The 14,945-nt window shown below is 44.1% G+C and overlaps 1 protein-coding gene across 4 annotated transcripts in view; it reads left to right on the forward strand.

Moving 5' to 3' along the window:
• The window catches only part of Nbr1 (NBR1 autophagy cargo receptor), a 29,296-nt gene that overhangs the window by 4,624 nt on the left and 9,727 nt on the right, over positions 1 to 14,945 (forward strand). For 2 of the 4 annotated variants that reach the window (XM_057774961.1, XM_057774965.1), the window contains exons 4-18: positions 1,368 to 1,430; positions 2,115 to 2,133; positions 4,140 to 4,162; positions 6,226 to 6,423; positions 7,482 to 7,559; positions 7,988 to 8,202; positions 8,649 to 8,816; positions 9,507 to 9,716; positions 10,641 to 10,800; positions 10,884 to 11,174; positions 12,352 to 12,501; positions 13,099 to 13,174; positions 13,603 to 13,713; positions 13,970 to 14,134; positions 14,328 to 14,402. In XM_057774961.1, coding sequence (XP_057630944.1) covers positions 1,368 to 1,430; positions 2,115 to 2,133; positions 4,140 to 4,162; positions 6,226 to 6,423; positions 7,482 to 7,559; positions 7,988 to 8,202; positions 8,649 to 8,816; positions 9,507 to 9,716; positions 10,641 to 10,800; positions 10,884 to 11,174; positions 12,352 to 12,501; positions 13,099 to 13,174; positions 13,603 to 13,713; positions 13,970 to 14,134; positions 14,328 to 14,402 — 2,002 coding nt within the window. The remainder of the gene's footprint in view (positions 1 to 1,367; positions 1,431 to 2,114; positions 2,134 to 4,139; positions 4,163 to 6,225; positions 6,424 to 7,481; positions 7,560 to 7,987; positions 8,203 to 8,648; positions 8,817 to 9,506; positions 9,717 to 10,640; positions 10,801 to 10,883; positions 11,175 to 12,351; positions 12,502 to 13,098; positions 13,175 to 13,602; positions 13,714 to 13,969; positions 14,135 to 14,327; positions 14,403 to 14,945) is intronic. The other 2 variants (XM_057774962.1, XM_057774963.1) reach the window with 2 other exon arrangements.

The following is a 14,945-nucleotide window of genomic DNA, read 5'->3' on the forward strand; positions in this document are numbered from 1 at the left end:
GTGAGTTGGCAGCTTGTGTTTTTCTTTTATTTTAAAAATTTAAGTTACAATACTGTAATACATGCCCATTATAAGAAATAAAAGAATCTTAATATGCAAGGAGATGATAATGTCTGTCCACAAAGCCCTCCCCTGTATTGCTATCCAGATCTCCTTTGTCTAACCAGAGATAACAGCCCTGAATACTTCCCCACATTTCCATGTTCTGTGTTCATGCAGGTATCATGCTAGGGTCACAGCAAACACTGTTCTGAAGCTTGCTTTTCCTGCCCAACAGTATATTGTAGCCATAGTTTTTAATCAGTAGAGACAGAGCAAAACACAGTCTTCTTAAGTGTGAGTCCACGGTGTTGCTAGTGTTGTTGAACACTGTGGGTGTGACCCTTACTTACAGTGTGTGGGGGGTGGTATATGATTGTGTGCACATGGGCACATACGTGCGGTACACTTACGTGGAGGTCAAAGGACAACCGCAAGTGGTCCTCACCTTCCTTCAAAAAGAAAAAGGAAAAAGAAATGCTTACCATCCTAATCTGTCAGGTTGAATACTTTTATATATTTACTAGGTATTCCTATTTCCTCTTCTGTAAATTTTCTGCGTATGTTTACTTGTATTAATTAATGTTTGTTAAATTTTTTGTTAGCTCTCTCTGTGTATCTTTGGCTGTTCTGGAACTCACTGTGTAGACCAGTCTGGCTTCAAACATAGAAATCTGCTTGCCTCAGCCTCCCCGACCCTGGGAGTAGAGACCTAAAGGTGTGCCCTGTGTCCTGCCATGCTGGGCCCCTAGATTATTAATCTTACTGTTAGTTCTGGTTATCTTTTCTGTGTTTGCAGATATTACCCACTTATCTGTTACTTCTTGAGTTTGTAGGGGGTTTTTTGTTTTGTTTTAAGTATAAGATGGGGGGGGATATACTTTGGTATTCACAAACCTCTGCATTGCATCCCCAGCATCACAAAAAGAATAAAAATAAGGGGCAGGGAGAGGGCTCTGTGGGTTAAGCCCTTGACATGCAGGTGTGAGCACCAGCATTCAGATCCCCAGCACCCATATAAATGCCAGCTGTGTGTTATGGTCTGTTTGTAATCTGGAGCTTAGGGAGCCCATATAGCTCATTCTGGTAGCAAATTGGCTAACGAGACTAGCCAAATTGGTGAGCTCTGGGTTCAAGAGATTCTGCCTGTCCCCAAGGTAGTAATGCACAGGCTGATACCTGCAGGCTGTAAGAGCTGTGGTCTTGGAAAGGTCCACACCAAACTACCACCCCCACACCAAAAAGAAAAAAAGGGAGAAAAAAAGAATGAAGTTAAAATACTTAATTTTATATACTGAGGTACACTGACCCATTTGTTTCCTTTGCAGGTAAAAGTTTCGTTTGATCTGAATACTATTCAGATAAAGTACCTGGATGAGGAAAATGAGGAGGTAAAATAACTGTGCCCCCCTTGTAAATAGTTAGAATAGGGATCTTATCAAGACTGATACAGTTTAAAAAGTTCAGAATAAGTTTCGTTTTAATGGTTCACACCTACATTTCCAGTACTTGGGAGAGGAGACTAAGGCATGAGGATCCCAGAAGTTTAAGGCCAGCGTGGACATTGGAACAACAGACTATCTCAGAGAGCTGGAAGGGAAAAAAGACAAAAGGGCTCAGAGTAATGTTATCTCATTTGCTTAGTAGTTTAAATATATTTGCTAATCTCATACTTTATGAGGATTAGTGGCATCTGAGATGGAGCTGGGAAAGGAGAAGGCAACATGGAGAATATCAGAGAGAGACCCTAAACTATAGCAAGTCTGTCACCTACTGGATGATGATGATGCTAACAGGGACGTTTCACTAAGTGGTTAGTGTATCAGACTAGCAATTGCTGTGGGGGAGACATTATCATCTCTATTTACCATGAGGGAGTAGAGGCTTCAGACCCCAGGCTCCTAGCCCTACACTGTGGTACCATTCAATGTCCCTAAGATAAAACAGAGCACGTTACTTACAAAGGAGTGGAAATGCTGAACACCTGCCCTGGGACTTGGATGTGAGACTGGCCCTAGTACGTAAATGTCAAGTGATGAGACTTACAATTCACTGTTGCTTTTTTCTCTTCATAGGTATCCATCAATAGTCAAGGTATGTTCCTGAGAAAAATCTAGTAAGCTTTGCTTGAAGTTTGCCTCACATGGTAGTATCTGTCTGCAGTCCAGTACTGAGGAGGAAGAGAGGAGGAGGAAGGTTTCAGGTTTAAGGGCTGTGGGCTACATAGTGACTAAAATTCGTGTGCACGTTAGGGTGTTTCCATTTCAACCATTTTCTGCTCTAGCATACATTTTAGAATAGAATTTGGCATGCTGTAAATTGACATTGTACCATGGGCATTATTTTCGTAGGAGAGTTTTCTTTTTCTTTTCCTTTTTTTTTTTTTTTCTCTCTTTTTGAGGCAGGGTCTCGGGAGGTAGCCCTGGCTGGCTTCAAACTAGCTTAGGATGACCTTGAACATAGGATTCTGCTGCCTCCACCTCCTGAATACTGAGATTAACCGGCTTATGCCTCCACCTCCACTTCATGCAATACTAGGAGTCAGACTCAGGGCTTGGCGCCTGCTAGGCAAGCACTCTATCACCTGCATCCCCAGCCTCAGATGGGATTTTTATTGTATACCTTTTTTTAAAAAATAGAAGATAATACACTTGTGTGGATCATAATGACAGGTCTTATCCAACTTTGTGTTTAAGATGCTAATCCTCTGAAAATAATATACATCTAGTTCGTCATAAACAATTCATTCTGCTAACATTGCATTTGTTCTGACCTGGCACATATGTGAATTTCAAAGCATAACCAAACCATGCTCCCATGTTTATCATATGGTTGGTTATAGTTCATATCTTAGTCCCTAAAACCATATTTGAACTAGGTAAGATGATAGATAGTCCAGGCACTCCCCTGAATTTTGTGCATCACAAAGCCTAGGTAGAGGAGCTGGGTGGATACCTTGTACTGAGGTGGCTAGTGCAGCACAGAGGGACTTAAGATGCTTTGGAATAGCTCTCTTTGCATGGGTAAGTGCCACATCACAGACAAATGTCCAGCCATACCACGTAGGCACCAGTAACAGATCAAAGCACAATCTCACCAAAGTCTAGCTTGGTTGTTAGACTTTCTTGCAGAGCAGTGTTATGTATAGGAGCATGGGTGACCCCCAAACAACTACCCGATCCTGGTTTGCAATCCCACTGCTCATGGAATCCCATTTTAGCCTTCCTCTAGCTTCCGTAAATAGGCTGGCATTTCTCAAGACCACTTGCAGCTGGGGAAAGGAGCTGGCATCTCAGGCAAGGGTCTCCTGACCCCTTCATAGAGTACCAATAGCTCTGTTGCCACTGTATTGTCATGCTCTGACATAGCTGTGGGGCAGAGGCCAAGAACGTTATAACCAGAGGGAAAAGCACAGTAAGAAGGGAGTTTGTCTAACAAAAAGGTAGTGACTCCATAGTAGGGATTATAAGAATTTGAGGATTGGGTTTACGTTTTTAAAATAAACTTTATATTTTTAAGATGTATAACATTAATACGAAATACTTACAGAGATGGCTTTAAAAGGTTATTTCAATGAAAAAAATTAAAATATGTGTCATCTCACAATTATCATCCCCACATCCTGCCTCTGACACTTCAGGGTGACAGAGCTGAAATCTGTAGCAAAATTCCTAAATATAGTACATTAACTGTAGTTTTTTGTTGTTGTTGTTGTTTTTGGTTTTTCGAAACAGGGTTTCTCTGTAGCTTTGGAGCCTGGCCTGGAAGTAGCTCTTGTAGACCAGGCTGGCCTCGAACTCCCAGAGATCCGCCTGCCTCTGCCTCCCGAGTGCTGGGATTAAAGGCGTGTGCCACCACCGCCCGGCTTAACTGTAGTCTTCATGTTGTACACTAGAACTGTAGGATTAGCTGTCTGTAGTAACAACACACAAAAGATTGTAAGTTTGAAGTCAGCCTGGGCTACATAGCTAGACCCCCTACCCCCACTCTAAACCTCCCCCCAAAAAGCAAAAAACTGTAGAACTGATGATACAATGGAATCCTTAGGACTGATAAAAATAAATAAGTCCCTTGTTTTTCTCTTTCTTTTATTACTTTAGAAGAATATGAAGAAGCACTTAAGGTAATGTTTACTTCATTTTATTTTCAAATAATTTTTAAAATATTTACTGAAACCTGAACTCCAGTGGAAAGTACTAAGAATAAATGGAATGACACCATTTTGTTAAGGAGACTGGTAAGTAGGGCGTATGACTCAGCGGCAGGCAGCTCCTAATACAGTTGAAGTTCTTGTATCACCTGACCGCTGGTCTTGTGCCACCGTCTTATCATCTAGAAAGAAGCCCTGGGTGTGGTGGTGCTCTTCTGTAATCCCAGCACTCAGGAAGCCAAGGTACCTGGATCACTGAGTTCAAAGACAACTTAAACTACACAGGAAGTTTGAGGCTAGCCTTGGCTGTATGGCAAAACTGTCTCAAAAACAAAAAGATGGTAGGAGGATTGTTTGAGCCTAGTTTAGGGATAACCTGGGCAACAAAGCAAAACCCTGCTTCAACCAAAATATTGCTGTGCACGGAAAAAAATTGGTAGGTGGTTTGGTGGTTTGTTGTTGTTGGGTTTTGTGTGTGTGTGTGTGTGTGTGTGTGTGTGTGTGTGTGTGTGTGTGTGTGTTTTTCAATGCCAATCTAACTCAGGGCCTCTGGTATGCACAGTTATGAGATGTAGGCTAAAATTCTAGCCATTCGGTCCCTAATTTTTCTTAAATACTTATATACCTTCATGAAAGCCAAACCACTTCTTGAAGGAATTTCCAGAATATACAATTAGGAAAATGCTTCTTACAAAAATACAGCTACTTAAGCTGACTTCCTAGAGTCCGAGGTCAGTGAGAGGTATGCTTAGCTATAGGACATAGCTTTGTGGTTTCCGTGATTAGTGCTAATCTGGAAGTGATTTTGGGGTTTTAGAAAGTTGAGATTAGAGCTAATACCTTATAGAACAACCAGTTAAAAGCCAGACCTGGTAGTACACACCTGTAATTGTAGTACCTCGGAAGTGAAACAGGAGGACCCTTAAGCTGGACAGACCCCATGTCAAAATAGAAGAATTAAAGGATGACCTAGTTAGTGGGAAAACCTTACAATCTCACCTAGAAATTTCTTCAAATTTTAGTGTAATAAAGCTATTTGTAGTTTTTTGGGGTTTTTTTTTGTTGTTGTTTTTTTGGATATAGTTTCTCTGTGTAACAAACCTAGCTGTCCTGGAATTCTGTGGCTCTATCGGTCAGAGTGGCCTTGAACTCAGAGATCTGCTACCTCTGCCTCCTGAGTGCTGGGATTAACGTCGTGCACCACCACGCCCAGCTATAGTTAATATTCTTTTTTTTTTAAATATTTATTTATTATGTATACAATATTCTGTCTGTGTGTGTGCCTGCAGGCCAGAAGAGGGCACCAGACCTCATTACAGATGGTTGTGAGCCACCATGTGGTTGCTGGGAATTGACCTCAGGACCTTTGGAAGAGCAGTCAGTGCTCTTAACCGCTGAGCCATCTCTCCAGCCCTATAGTTAATATTCTTGACGGAAGGTTCTAGATAATTAACGTGGAGGTTGACTGTCTCTTTCTAAAGTGCTTGGAACCTGACATGCCTTTTTTTGAGGGTGGGGGGGAGATGATATTTGTACATTCATAATGAGATTATCTTAGGAATGGGCGCTAAGACTAAATTATTATTTTTTTTTTTTTTTGGTTTTTCGAGATAGGGTTTCTCTGTGGTTTTGGAGCCAAGACTAAATTTTAAATGTATTTGTCTTATACTTTATAAATAGTCTAAAGGTAATTTTCTATAGCATTCTTTTTTTTTTTTTTTTTTTTTTTCGTTTTTTTGAGACAGAGTTTCTCTGTAGCTTTGGTGCCTGTCCCAGAACTAGCTCTTGTAGACCAGGCTGGCCTCTAATTCCCAGAGATCCGCCTGCCTCTGCCTCCCGAGTGCTGGGGTTAAAGGTGTGCGCCACCACCGCCCGGCCTCTATAGCATTCTTAGTATACAATGTTTTGATCACTACTGTATATACTATATACTACTATATATATATATATACTATAAAATGCCAGATGCTAATTTTCCACTTGGGGAATCATATTGTAGCCTCATTTTGTAACATGCTCTTGTAACATACTTTCAGATGGCTAACATTAAGCAAGGAAACCAACTACAGATGCAAGTCCACGAAGGGTACCATGTTGTAGATGAAGCATTCCCCCAAATTGTAGTAGAAAAACAAGCGACTGCCAGGACAGGGAAGAAGCCACTTGCACATTATTCTTCAGTGGTGAAAGTCCTGGGATCAGATAAAAAGCCCACAGAGGAGCCTGCAGCACAGGTATGAAGAGGATGGCCTTTCTGTCCAACTCAACATTATGTCTCATTGTCTCTTAAATACCATTTGGGTAATCATCAAAGATTTGGGCAAGGAGGCTGGGAGATAGCCTTGAAAGAACAAGAACCTGAGTTTGATCCCCGGAGTCAGGTTTTAAAGAGGGGAAGGGGGCTAGAAAGATGGTTTAGTGGGTAAAGAGGTGGTGTGCAAACATGGGTATATTAGTTCAGATCCCCCGAATTCATATGAAGGTCAGGCACAGTAGTGTCATGCCTGTAAACATGATATATCTGTGATCTCAGTGCTCTGTGGCAAGATGGACGCTCACAGGCCAGCTAACTTGACATGTACAGTGGTGAGCAACAGAAGGAGACGAGACCCTCTCACTCAAAGCCGAGAACCACATCCAGTGCTGTGTCTGATTTCCACATGTGTGCCTCTGCTCCACAGAGCCAGGGTGGTACATACATGGAATCTCAGCACTTAAGAGGCAGAGACAGGAGGATCCTTGGGGCTTACAGGCCGGGCAGCCTAACCTAGTTGGCTGTTTCCAGGCCACTGAGTGACTCTGCCTCAAAAAGAAAGAAAAGGTGAACGGTGCCTGAGAAATAACCCCTAAGGTTGTCCTCCAGCCTCCACATGCTTGCACAGTCTCTGCAGATCCACAAAAGATTGAGTATTATATCGACCATCTAGATCAGAATTTTGAAACTGATAACCCTTGTTTCCTTCTAGAGAAAGAGAAGAAACTGGAAAACACTTTGATATTGTAACTTTTTTTTAAAGATTTATGTATGTATTAGTATACAGTGTTCTTCCCGCGTGTATGCCTGCACATCAGAAGAGATGGTTGTGTGTCAACCATGTGGTTGCTGGTATTGAACTCAGCACCCAGTGCTCTTAACCTCTGAGCCATCTCTCCAATGCCTCACACTATAACTTTTGAAAAACTACATGCTTGTGACATTTGATAAAAGAAACCTGAAAAATAACACATTTTGGAAGAATTACTTTTAAAAAGAAAAGTAACTTCCACGGTCTTGGATTGTATTTTTCCACAGCCATGTCCACTTCCTCCTTGTGACACAGAGCAGCCTCAAGACAAGCCCCCAGACTGGTTCACAAGCTACCTGGAGACGGTGAGTGTTTTCTCCAGCTTGGCTTTTAGCAGCACTGTTGGCCCAGGAAGAAAGCTGAACTCAGATTGCTGCAGCCTCTGCTGTAGGTGGTTGAGAGTGACAGCTGATAATTTCCAGACATCGAGTAGATGTGGTCAGGGAAATCGTCGCCTTTACCTGGGGCATTGTGAAAAGAGGGAGACTAGTTCTAAGCATGTGAGAAGAGACAGAACTCTGCTTGAGAAAGGCACAGAAACAGTCATCCCAAGGAAGAGTCAGCTTCGCCATGCAAGGAAGAGACCTGTAACATTTGTGTCATCCCCGGTAGCCATCAGCCATGTTCTTAAGTTACACCAGAGATGGGGACACTTCAGCTTTGTTGTTCTCGTTGCACTTTTTCCAGTGCCTCAACTGAGTCCGTCTCCTCCCCCTTCTGCTCTGCATTGCAGTTCAGAGAACAAGTGGTTAAGGAAACGGTTGAGAAGCTTGAACAGAGGTTGCAAGAGAAGCTTGTCCTCCAGAAGTCACCCTTAGATTCCTCCCCCTCTGAAGTCTCAATGCCTGTTTCAGAGGACACACTGTTTTTACCAGAGAACCAGTTCAGCTGGCATATTGCTTGCAGCCACTGCCAAAAAGGGATCATTGGTGTACGTTACCAGTGTAGGTAAGCAATTCCTGGGCAAGGACAGTGACTGCCTAGCATGCTGGGTACTAGAAGGGAAGCTGGATGTCTCTGTGTCTGAGCAGTAGGTGATGTGGCTTGGATTTGGAAGCACAAACACCTCCTTGTTTACCTGATTGGTGGGTTTCCTTGAAGTATTCTGAGTGCCATTCATTTACACATTGGGATTAACAGAATCAGGCAAAATTAGATCACTAAGGAGACACACACACCCCCTCCCTTGTTCAAAATGATCTTGTATATCCTTCCTGTGAACTATTTCATGAAAATAGGTATGATTAGAAGTTACTCTTCTCGTTTTACTAATGAGGAGCATAGGCTCCACATAACCAAGTTCCACCCAACTGGTAATGGAGCAAATACAAAGCTGTCCTCTGCACTGCAGGGACTTCCTACTGTAAGGTGTTTACTGTGTTCTTTTCACACAGCCTGTGCCCATCCTACAACATCTGTGAAGATTGTGAAGCTGGACCATATGGCCATAACAATAACCATGTTCTGCTAAAGTTGCGAAGACCTGTTGTGATTTCCTCTGAGCCATTTTCCCACTTAAAGTGTCCCACTCCTCGTCTGCCTCCCGCTCTTGAACAAGTCAGGTAAAGCCATACGCCCAAGGGTGCTCATCTGATTGGTTAGCTTCTTGATTCTGCTGACAGAGCATGCTGATGTTAAAAATATCTCATTTAGGCCATAGGCTAGGAGGGCACACACCCTTAATCCCAGCACCCAGAAGGCACAGAAACACTGTCTTGGAAAAAAAAAAAAAAACTGGTTTGGCCTGGAGAGATGGCTTAGTGGTTAAGAGCACTAAGAACATTTGATGCTTTTGCGGAGGAACCTGGGTTCAGTTCCCAGCACCCACATAGCATCTCACAACTGTCTATAACTCCAGTTCCAGGGAATTTGCTGTCCATTTCTAGCCTCTGTGGGCATCAGGCATCAGGTACACATACATGCTAACAGGCAAACACTCCTACACATGAATTAAAATAAATCTTTAAAAAATAAATTTGAGATGCCCAGCATTCAGAAGCATCCTGAGTTGTGAACTGGACTAAGCTACACAGTGAGACGGTGGGGTCATGCAGCATCACAGTCACTAGTGCTCTTCTACTTTGCTCGTCTCGATTGATGCCTAATAATGAAACAGTTGCCTGAAACTGAAGTGGAAATGATGACTATAAAAGAAATTGAGAAACGAGGCGCTAGCCATTGATGGATTTACTTAGCTCCAGATTGCCTCAAAGTTTGTTTGTTTTTTAAGACAGTCGTTCATTATCCCACAGGCTCCAGAAGCAGGTAGATAAGAACTTTGTGAAAGCAGAAAAGCAAAGGTTACGTGCTGAGAAGAAACAGCGGAAAGCAGAGGTCAAGGAGCTTAAAAAGCAGCTTAAGCTCCACAGGAAGATTCATTTGTGGAATTCGATCCACGGATTCCAGAGTCCCAAGTCCCCTTTGGGCCGACCTGAGAGCTTGCTGCAGTCTCACGCCCTTATGTAAGTCCTGGACCAGCGCGGGAGTGTGGCTTGGGGTCAGCTCTCTACAACTGGGACTCCAGCATCTTTGTCTTATCTGTCAAGTCTCTAGAACTCACCTGTTTTAAACTGCCATGCCCTGGTCCAAGCTGTGTCAGGAGTTATTTCTGACACTTGTTTTGATACCTTGTTCAGAGAGCTAGAAACTAGTAAGACTCAGGATGGGGGTGATGCTTCAGACTTCTCTCAGAATGGGGGTGACTCAGACTTGTCTTTTCTGGAGGCAGTCTGGCTGGGTTGGGAGCAAAAGAAGCAAGTCTCCATTTGTATTTATGGACACTTTGAATTATCCCTTAAGGCATCATTTTTGTTTTATAGCCTCGAGTTAATTCCTAGCATTACCTTTTACACACACACACACACAGAGGATTTTTATTAGTCTCGGTTTTTGTTATTAATTTATTTTTGGCTTTTCAGGACAGGGTTTCTCTGTGTAACAGTCCTGGCTGTCCTGGAACTAGCTCTGTAGACCAGGCTGGCCTCGAACTCACAGAGAACCACCTGCCTCTGCCTCCCAAGTGCTGGGATTAAAGGCGTACACCACCACCACCCAGCTGTGATAGTGTTTATTAGTGTGTGTGTGTATGTGCACATGATGTGTGAGTCTGGCATATGTGCTGTGACATGCATGTCAAAGTCAAAGAACTTTGTGAGGTCAGTTCTCTTTTCTCTGCCGTTTGTGCCTTATGGGGTTCAGGTCACTCATTAGAATTGCGTGTCAAGCACTTTTCCCTGCTGAGCCTTCTCACAGGGCCTAATTACTGTATTTAAGGCAAACGTATTAGTACATCCTTAAAAGCAGTCAGCCTCTTGAATCCCAGTGTGGCATGTGCAGAAGCCATCACACCCAACAACAAGTAACTAAGCATTTGGGTTCCTGTCCAGGCTTCCTTTGCAGCCCTGTGCCCCAGTTATGCCAACGCTCAGTGCAGCATTTGTGGATGAGAATTTGCCTGACGGGACTCATCTGCAACCAGGAACCAAGTTTATCAAACACTGGAGGATGAAGAACACAGGAAATGTGAAGTGGAGCGCAGACACAAAGGTATTTTTTCCTCGCTAAATGTAAAGGCAGTGGTGCGTAGTCGCAAAGGACCCAGGTGACAAGCTTTCTCTTGTTCTTTTCAGCTCAAGTTCATGTGGGGAAATTTGACATTGGCTTCTACAGAGAAGAAGGATGTTTTGGTTCCCTGCTTGAAGGCTGGCCATGTGGGGGTGGTATCTGTGGAGTTCATCGCTCCAACCTTAGAGGGAACATACACTTCGCATTGGCGTCTTTCTCACAAAGGCCAGCAGTTTGGGCCTCGGGTCTGGTGCAGCATCATAGTGGATCCGTTCCCCTCTGCTGAGAACCCCGAGAACATTGAAAGGGGCCTGATCAGCTCGGGCAAAGCTGATGACTTCACCTGTGAGCAAGAGGTGAGCACTTGCACTGTAGCCTTCACCCCTATGCCAGATGATTTCCTCAGTCTTTAGGAATGCCAAGCTTGGTGACACATGCCTCTATTCCATGCGCTTAGGAGGCTGAAGCAAGGGTATTGCAAGTTTGAGGCTAACTCTTGCTAGGGACTGACACAAACGGACACTGGGGACTTGGACCCAAGAGAACTCATTCAGAGCTTGCTTTTCTACAAGGCTTCCTAAAGTTTACCATTTCTGAGTTTCCTATCACTGTGACAACGTACTTGAGATAATTAACTTCTAAAGAGAAAAGGTTTATTTTGGTTCACAGTTTTAGAGGTTCCCGCCCATTATTAGACAGACCCATTGCTTTAGGCCTCTAGTAGGGGAATTAGACTGTGCTGGCAGACAGCATATGGCAGAGAGGGGAGGAACAAAAGCTACTCAGGTCCAGGAAGGAAAGAGTCCAACATTTCCCTTTGGTCACATGCCCACAGTGACCTATGGACCTCAGATAAGGCTCTACCTTGTGTTTATGTCTAGTAATACCATGCCTCTAGGGGTCAAGCTTTTGGATATTCAAGACAGGTTTTTCTGTGCAGTCCTGGCTGTCCTGGAATTTGCTCTGTAGATTATGTTAACCTCACGCTCAAAGATCCTCCTGCCTCTGTCTCCCAAGTACTGAGATTAAAGGCCAGTGCTGGATTAAAGTTGTATGCCACCACTGCCCAGCTTAGGGCCCAAGCTTGTAACACGTGGGTTTGGGGTATATTCTTCCCTCCCGTACACTTACCTCAGGGTGTTTAATGTCCTTAAGGTGTTGGTACAGGCAGTCCCTGAGGGTTTTTGTCTGTGATGGTTGCCTGGCCGGCCTGTGAACTTCTGGTAGCTTCTCTGTTTAATGGTCATCTCTTAGAATATCCTGAGTACTAATGACATGCCTGTTACCTGCTGCTGTCTGCCGTTAGAGTCCGGTGCAGACTAGTGTTCATTTCCTGTTTGAGCGAACTAACTACTTTTTGAAACAGTATATAAACTCTTTACTATTTCTGCAGCTTTTCTAGAAATCTAAATTAAAACTAAAAATTTAAATGTAGAGGTTTTGCTGTGTTGATATTTTAGGGATGGCATTGTCAACCTGATGTGTGAGCTCTGTTGAGGCCCTAAAATGTACCCTGATTATTTGTCTCTATAGGAAGCTTTTCTTCTAGCTGAAGAAGCGATTCCATTGGGTGAAGTGACAAAGCAGACAGAAGGGAAAGGAACCAGCATCCCACAAAAGACACAGAATGTTAACAACGAGAGAGAACTGTACATTCCATCCGTGGACCTTCTGACTGCCCAGGTAAACAGCCAGCACTTTGGAGGAAAGGGGAGAAAGGGCGTCAGCACTGGGGAGAGTCCTCACCTTGTTAGTGAGAGATGGCATGGCCATCCATGGTTCTGATAAGTTAAAGATGGGCAGGCTTGCTGGGCGGTAGTGCTGCACCTCTTTAATGCCAGCACTTGGGAGACAGAGGCAGGCCGAGGCCAGCCTGGTCTACAAAGCAAGTTCCAAGACATCCAGGACAGTTGAAACCCTATCTCAAAAAAAAAGCTTGATCCAGTCAACTGTATTTAATGGGCACGTGATCATCTATAAATCTATAAAACAAGTTTCTAAACTGTTCCTCATGAGTTTGAAGCTCAGGCTGTGCTTCTCCACAGCTTCCCTCTAGTGTCCTCTTCATATCAGGCTGCTTCACTGGCCTGTCCGCTGTTTCCTCTCCTCCCTGCAGTTAGACATTTGAGAACGTTGGTTCCCATTTTGCTCTTATTAATTTCACTTGATTGAAGAGGGGCATGAATTTGAATAGAATTGAGCCCAGGGAGTGCCCAGTTACAACAGGACGTGGCTCACACTTGCACTGCAGACACCGTTATTGGCCATCTCTATTTCTAGGACCTGCTGTCCTTTGAGCTGCTGGATATAAACATCGTCCAGGAATTGGAGCGAGTGCCCCACAACACCCCTGTGGGTAAGCATGTCTTGGCTCATCTGTTTAGGTGCTGGTGTTACAGTCTGAGGCACTGGAGGGTGGGGAGTCCTCCCGTGTGATAGTAAAGCTGCACCCGTGGTCCATCTCCTCCTTTCCCCGCTGTACAAGTGTGCAGACTACTACTGTAAAGGAACCCCTTCTTCATTTTCTTCCTTTGTTCCTTTACTCGTAGATTGGTATCTTGGCTTTGACATGCTAGGCCATTTACATGTTTGTGACCCAGCATTGATTGGTGAGAAGTAGTTGCATTTCTGGTGATCTGGAGAAGTTCTTTAGGACAGGTGGTGGAGCATATTTGGGTTTATTTTAACCCCATAGGAAGCAAAAAACCTACCAACTGCTGCTTCTGGACACTTGCGATATCGTGCTTTTTCTCAGTTGATGGTTTTCCTGTCTTCATTCTCCAGATATGACTCCCTGCATGTCTCCACTGCCACATGACAGTCCTTTAATAGAGAAGCCAGGCTTGGGGCAAATACAGGAAGAGAGTGAAGGGGCGGGATTTAAAGCACTTCCTGGTAAGGGGTTAAATGTCTATAAAGCACTTGTACCTTCCCTTCCCATTCCATGCCTATTTCCATACACCCATTCCTCACTAACTTCTCCTCAGCATGCAAACTGATGTCCTGCAGCACTTCTTGCGTGCTCTCTTAAGTCTTCCCTCATGAGAGCAAGAGCTGCTGTTCATACCTCACCAGGCTTAGTGTGCAGTGACTGGTGAAAGCTCTCAACTCTTTCAACACAAATGACAGACAAGTTTTGTGTGTCTTTCAGATTGCACCGTATCCACAAAGAGGAAGGCTGAGGCCCCTGCTTCAGTGGAAGAAACAGAGGAAGACCTGAGTGGGACCCAGTTTGTGTGTGAGACTGTAATCCGATCCCTTACCTTGGATGCTGCTCCGGACCACAACCCACCTTGTAGGCAGAGGTCCCCACAGAGTGAGTGTCCCTATATTTCCACCAGCTAGCAAGGTGGCATCTGGACACTGAAAGGTGCTCTTCCATGCCGAGAGGGGAGGGAGACTGATCTTTGTTGGAAACTCTGATCGCGTTGGCTTTTGACTAAGCTAGTATTCTTACTAGAACACCAGGAACAAGGAAGCCACCCTAACTCGTTTCTGCACTGTCTCAGGGGAATTACAGCTGCCGACCACAGAGGAACAGCAACCGGTTGTGCTGCCTGGATTCTGCAGAAAGGATTCTTCCTGTAAGTTGGCAGCTCCTCAGTAGATGCTCCCACTGGCAATCGAGTCATCTGCTTTCTCCCAAGGGCAGCAGTCCAGAGAATGTAGGACAACACAGGAGTACCACATTGCTTCCCAGGGTTAAATTTTACCATAAAAAAATACCTTCATGGCAGAGGTGGGTAGTGCACACCCTTCATCCCAGCACTCAGGAGGCACGGGTAGGCAGAGCTCTCTTAGTTCGAGGCCAGCCTGGTCTACAGAGCAAGTTCCAGGACAACCACAGCTACATAGAGAAACACTGTCTCTAAAAAACAAAAACTTTAAAAAAAAAAACAAACTCATGGGTTCTAGAGGTGGCTGTTAATAGTCTTACAAGCATGAGGAGGTCAGCTAACTAAAAAACTCAGGTGCTGTGACAGACCCTGTAACAAAAAGTAAGGCAGATGGACAGACATTTTTGCATATGCTTTTAATCCCAGTACTTGAGGTGTAGATGTTAGCACATCTCTGACTTTGAGGCCAGCTACATAGTGAAACACTATCTCAAAAAAAATGGGCAGGGG

The sequence above is a fragment of the Chionomys nivalis genome, chromosome 7 (assembly GCF_950005125.1).
Source record: "Chionomys nivalis chromosome 7, mChiNiv1.1, whole genome shotgun sequence".
NCBI lineage: Eukaryota > Metazoa > Chordata > Mammalia > Rodentia > Cricetidae > Chionomys > Chionomys nivalis.